Source organism: Sinocyclocheilus rhinocerous, unplaced genomic scaffold, assembly GCF_001515625.1.
Source record: "Sinocyclocheilus rhinocerous isolate Xijiao unplaced genomic scaffold, SAMN03320098_v1.1 scaffold739, whole genome shotgun sequence".
In the NCBI taxonomy this organism is placed as follows: domain Eukaryota; kingdom Metazoa; phylum Chordata; class Actinopteri; order Cypriniformes; family Cyprinidae; genus Sinocyclocheilus; species Sinocyclocheilus rhinocerous.
Window position 1 is genome coordinate 271,086 of NW_015635049.1, and position 6,399 is coordinate 277,484.

General features: G+C 35.2%; 1 protein-coding gene across 1 annotated transcript; it reads right to left on the bottom strand.

Moving 5' to 3' along the window:
• Positions 1 to 752: 752 nt before the first annotated feature.
• On the bottom strand, positions 753 to 5,727 carry LOC107746480 (B box and SPRY domain-containing protein-like). The gene is made up of 6 exons (XM_016560705.1): positions 5,188 to 5,727; positions 3,985 to 4,083; positions 3,463 to 3,693; positions 2,520 to 2,545; positions 2,283 to 2,407; positions 753 to 1,489 (listed from the first exon to the last, which is right to left on the bottom strand). The coding sequence occupies exons 1-6, from the start codon at positions 5,581 to 5,583 to the stop codon at positions 954 to 956; spliced, it is 1,413 nt and encodes a 470-aa protein (XP_016416191.1). The 5' UTR covers positions 5,584 to 5,727; the 3' UTR covers positions 753 to 953.
• Positions 5,728 to 6,399: the final 672 nt, after the last annotated feature.

A 6,399-nucleotide genomic window follows, 5' to 3' on the forward strand; every position in this document is an offset into this window, starting at 1 on the left:
TAACGCTTAAATAAATCTCAGGAACCTCAATTTTTTTTATCGTCAAATTAATTTAGACATAAAGCTTTGATTTTATTGCACAATATTTAATACAGTACTTTTCATTTACAGTAAACTTAAACTTTTATAACTTTTCAAAACGTTTTTTTTTTCAGCAATAATCTGCAAATTGTCTTTTTTTTTTTTTTTTTAAAGAGACCAACGTATTCAAAAGTGTATTCAAAAGTGTCCTTGAACAGGAATGACATAAGTAGACTTACTATTTATATTTAGACTTTCTTTAGTACACTAATAATAGGTGTTGTGATGCATCACATCACACAAAGGTCAGAACATTGTTGCCATAATGATGATTAACGATAACCATGTGAAAATCTGATAATTAAGAGTTTCATCACATGTTCTTACATGTCAATTGCCCCACTGTCCTCAGTGACATCAGAGCCATGATGTCATGTGATCACATGAAAGCTCAACTAGAATATAGTATCAAATATCAATATCAGCTATATTAGTATCAGTTGGGTACTGTCACAGATAAATGCAACTATTTCATATGATGTGCAGATAATAAATATGAACAGTCAAACAATAATTGGACAAATTTGAACATATAAACATGACATACGTTGAAAGAGATGGAGAATAATGTTATTTAAATAATTTATAAATATAAAAATATGTCAATGGCATATGCTTGTAGTTCTTTTAAGCAAGTTTGTAAAATCAAGGAATTACTGATGACTGGCAAATTAGCTTATTTATAACTAAACAATGTGATTGATTTTATCACACTTTCTCTTATTTTTGCATATATTGGTGTTCAATGTCACAGATAATGTAAAACATGTTTAAAAATGATCATTGGTTCAAATGACATTGCATAATGTTACATCCACCAACCCATCAAGTCCTCGGGATCTTCAGAGCCTTCATTAACATTCATCGCTTGTTCAGTGCAGTATAGAGACACTCTGATCAGCCACAGCACAGGCGGCCAGAAGTGGTTCACTGAAAGCATGTCTGACTACATGCAGCACAGACGTAGATTCGGGATCATAGAACAGAAGGGTCTGACTGGGCCAGTCCAGAAGCAGTCCCACTCTTTTGAGCTTCTTAGCCACTGTGATACCCACATTACATGCATCGTGACAGAAAGACAAGTCTCCATCATAATGCGAGAGCGCCCACGATTTTGTGTTATAGCCAAGCCGTGCACCATTGCCGGACCCTTTGCGTTCTATGCTGGAATAGCATACCCCCACTTTGAAGGCAGCACTCGTGCACACATCAAGTACCCAGCTGTGAGTAGCAGAGGACATGGGAGGGGAGCAGAGGGCATTAGGCCAGCTGTCGAAGCGCGCCGGGTCAGAGGGGGGTAACTGACGCTGACGTTTGGGCAGGAAAGTTAAGGTGCGCTGGTCGTTGGAGAGGGAGAGAAGAGGACTGACCGTCTGAGCTTCGAAGCGTAGTGCAGTTAATCTATGGGCTAAAGGAAAGAAGAATATTAAAAAGATGTTCAGAGCAAGAAAATTTAAAGTTGAATGCAAGGAATGTAGAATGCCAGTGCTTCAAAATATTATAGTACACTTATAACACTTAATAAATATTAAAGACTCGATTTGACCCATCTGGAAAGCATATGTACACTGCAAAAATTAAATACTGTAAAGTACACTGTACACTGTAAAGATCATTGGTGTACATTTTACAAGAAAAAACTCAGTTTTTCTACTTCAGTATTTCATGTTTAATTCAATGTATTATTTGCCATTTTGGGGTAAAATATACTATCAATTTCTGAGTGAAAATTGTTTTTACACCATTTTTTCCCCAGTTTAAGCAATATGTAAGCAGGTCTGGGAAACCGAAGGGGGGCTGAAAGAAGGTGCTAAGGGGTCCACAGAAAAATAGTATGAAAATTTTTGATAATATTTAATTAATCAGCAGTTGTAACATACTTTCTGGACAAAAATGATGAGATAAATCACAACTATTTTGTTCAACTGACAGCCACAATTTGTGTTTTTCTTTAGGTTTATACATCTAACAAAATTATATTTTAAATTATATTTAATGCATATTTATAATATTTGTATTTTTCCACAATATAAATACATGAAAATAAAGGTTTTTGTTTTGTTTGTTTTTTAGAAAGGAAGTCATAATATTTGAGAACCTGTGGCACTGAAATGTTTAAAACCCAGAATATTGGTGATCATGTGATACACTGAATCTGTCTAAAATTAATCCCTGTCTTGTGGAAATGGAATTGTACTTACCAGATGGTCCTAGCAGTAACGCACTGGCCCATAAACCAACCATGAATTTACTGTCACTGCAGCCTCTGTTCAAAGTCAGTTTCTCAGTGTCTCTAGGTTCACCAACACCCTCCGCATCCTCTATTCTATAGCACAGTCATGTATACAATCAATTCTCATATCCTGCTTATCTCATTTTATGTATTTATGTGAGCATATTATTGCATTTATTGTGAATAACCGAGTAACTGAAATTACCTGTCATTTATTTCCTCATTAGAGCTCTGAAAAAAATACAACAATCAGTCGAATATCACACATTATTATTTATTAATTGATTAACATCTAAACATATTAGTTATCAGAAACTGACTGAAAAACAATTAAACTGATTCATAAGTGTAGAGTACTTTTCTAAAAATGTTAAGTATTATTTTGGGTAATTTGTAATTTACTCAGTAAAGTACTATTGAAACTAAATACTTAAAAATGGTTTATTCTATTTATTACTGTACTTAAATGTCAATTAGCTGTTGATATATTTGAAGTGTGTCCTACAACCTTATGCTGTCAAGACAAGTTACTTTTAATTTGATTGATTTGTCTTCCTAAATTAGTTTGAAAATTTGAGCACTGGCAAAACTGTGATTAAACAGGGTCCCCTCCCCACACACACACAAAGTTTGCATACTACGTCAATGAGATCACCTCTTCTAATTTTATCAAGTAATGTCCAGGTCATATTTCATCCCAAAAACAAATGGGGGAAAAATGCATTAAGTAAATATAAAGTATTGAAAATATGATCAGTTTGATAGTTGATTTTGCATATGCCAAGAAAAAATTTATTAATAACTGCAAATATTTATGTAACTTACAGTGGTTAAGTTGTGAATTGAATTCCACATGTAATCAAAGATCATATACACTATACTGTTTGAATACATAAAGAGAAGGAAGCACATCTTGCCCAAAATCCTCATTGCTGTAATGCAAAAAAAAATAACCTAAAAAAACAACAACAACATAAACAATCTACTCATAAATATTATGTTACTTTCTAATTCTTTAATATGACTAATTCTTTGACTCGTAATTGAGCAGAATGTGTAAAGTGTTGACAAAGTATCCATATTTTATATTTGTTAAATTGCACAAATCTTCTGTATTTTTTACACCCCTGGCTTCTTCATTCACTCACCACAATCATGGTATCTGTTGAGTTTGTGAGTGTGTGCACCAGGCTGGTGCGTGTGTGTGTGAGTTTCTCCAGAGTGTGAGTCCAGTGTGCTCTCTGAGTGAGGAGGCACTGCTCCACACGCTCTTCCTCTCTCTGTATGGCCTCTAGGAGACGCTGCTCCTCCTCCTCAAGAGCCTCACGCACCACGTTTACCTGAGCCAACACACGTTCTCTTGCACTGTTTGCATCTGTCTATCAATTAAACAGCACAAGAGGCAATTACAACAACATACCGTATTACACTGTTATAACTACAGTTTATCTGGACATCAGGGACATAATGTTATAACACCATTAAAAATAATTTAAAATCACACAGAATAAGTTACCATGTCCAAAAAAATTATAATAATACAACAGTCTAATGTCTAATTATGTAAAAATAACAATAAAAAAGTAATAATAATAATAATACAGTGCATTTTGTAAGCATTGGCATATAGCATATAGCTGTCCTGACTAATTAGTGAATTCTTCAGGTACCTGTACAGCTTTCTCTCTAGCTGTAAGCGTACGGTCAATGAATCGTTCGATCCGCAGGGCTTGCAGCTGCATTTTTTCACAGACATCCACCAACTGATTCTGAAAAAAAAAAAAAAAAAAGATGGAACAAAGAGGAAAAATCACATAAGAGGCATTAAACTATAGCAGTTTAGTGGTATGTACGTGGCAGGAATGTGAAGGCATGTAGATATGATCTGAATTTGTCTGTTTTTGAAAAAAGGGTATATGAAAGTATTGAGGAAATGTTTCATCACACAGGCAACCCGTTTCAGATCTACAGGTCCTCAATGGTATTCGGAAGCTTACAAATGTCTGAATGTCTGAATGTCTGTTTTTATTTCTTTCTTCACGGCCAGCAGTGCATAACGAGAGTCCAGTGTTGATTTGAGCTGTGCAGGTATTTTTTAATTGCAAACAAGAAACAGCACTGCATTGAAATGTAAATTCTAAAATACATTTTTACTATTATTTATGAGTTTAACCAATTTTACAGTATGGGAAATCTGCAGCAAAGACTTCAAAGTGTTAGGAAATCAGTTCTTGTGAATAAAAAATGTAAATGCAAAACAAATAATAATAATAATAATAATAATAATACTGTAGCGTTTCGCTACTAATGAACCAGGCGTTCTCAGTCGCACTGTAACTTTATTAAAGCACTGAGGGGGGGTTATGGCCGTAACCCACGCCGTACATCGAAGGAAACAGAAGAAAAACCAGGAAGAATAGCACTCGCTATTAGACTAATACAGCTGTAACCAGTTATTGCTAAAATAATCATTGCTAAACATCATGACATTAACAAATATCCTTCAACATTTATAGCAACATCACAATACGTTTAATATAGCATGGTTACTGCCAGAAATGTTTAAATCACATTTTGTAAAAGATAACAGATAAAATGTATCTGATTGCAATGATAAAAAAATAAAACAAAGCAAAGTTTCTTCACCTCGGGGTGTAACGCTTCTGACATAGGCTAATGAAACTAACCACGCCCTCTCCATATGAATACAAATTACATAGGCTACACAATACTGCTGAAACTCTCAACTGTTATTCTAACATTACACATTTCTTGTGTAAGGGAATAGCGAACGTGCTAAGTTATTAATTGTTTAGTCAATGTTTTATACATTGAAACCTAATTATTATGTTATTTAACTAATCGTAACTCACCCTTACTACAGTTGCCTGAGTAACCAGCTCTGTCACCTCGTGACCCTGACAAGATCCATCCGACACACATTTCGAGCAGGTCAGTCTTCCTTCTGTACCACAGTAGAACTGTACTTCTTGTTCATGTACTGGACACAGTTTCGCTTCTCCTGAAGTCGATAAGGAGTCCGCACCACTGCCTACAGAGTTCTCCGATTTCTCAAATTTGCGCACAGGTTTTGTTGGCGATTTTCCATTTACTGTACCATTGGTGTGTAAAAACAGCCCGCCGCCTTCACATACATTTCCTATTCGGTCTTGATGTTTTGAAGGGTCGTCCAGTTGAGAGTCAGTCTCCAGGTCATTGACATGCAAGGACACGGTTGCCAGTTCACAAAGTCTATATTCCGTAGTCATGGTACCGAGAGATAATAATATATTTGGTTACTTTTAGCAGAATAAAATATGAAGGGTTTGCCTGGTTTCGCTGATGTACTGTAAAATACCGGTGGCTCAGGTGTATCCAGCTTTAGAGCCCTGCCTACCTGTCGCAGGTGTATAACACGGAAGTGGACTGGTTGTTGAGTGCTGTTTTTCTGTATTGTTACTCGAGTTAAACTTGGGACTTGACTGTTTTTGCAACATGCTAACTATCTATCTATCTATCTATCTATAGTATCATATTTTAGCAATATGCTAACTTGTCATCTGGTCTTGCATGAGCATGTCTGGTATAGGCTATTGGTTCTGTTAATGTGTAACTCTCCACCAACTCTCAAGGAGTTAATTTGCTACACAGTCATCCAGGGACGTGCGCAGACATTTTGAGGGGCAGGGGCTCAAGTAGAAAAAAGAGCACTTCTCATATTTATTTTAATTTTTTCTAAACAAAACATTAAATATATTAGGGGTGTGTGATACTGACAAAAATATATCTCAATATTTTCTGGGATTTTATCGATAACGAACTCACTGTTTAATGCAGACATTAATGTTTTAACCCTAAGTTACAAATGCATTAATACTGTTTTGATATTTTAAACATAAAACGTTGAATACTGATATTTGAATTATTATTTTTTTTTTAATGAAAAGATACTTTAAATGTGAAATTAAAACCGCCAGTAGGTGGCAGCAAGTCACTGTTAATAAGTGAGTCATTGCGACTGAACCAAATCATTTAAATGGTTGATTCATTCAGGAACAAAACAGCTCATGTTGCTCAGAGACACA

Bases quoted from the DNA above. Each gene is read 5' to 3' on its own strand.
- LOC107746480 (XM_016560705.1), bottom strand. From the start codon at position 5,583: ATGACTACGGAATATAGACTTTGTGAACTGGCAACCGTGTCCTTGCAT. The intron at 4,084-5,187 runs GTGAGTTACGAT...TTTTTTTTTCAG, and splicing joins CTCAGGCAACTGTAGTAAGG to AATCAGTTGGTGGATGTCTG. The intron at 2,408-2,519 runs GTAATTTCAGTT...ACTGTGCTATAG, and splicing joins AATGAGGAAATAAATGACAG to AATAGAGGATGCGGAGGGTG.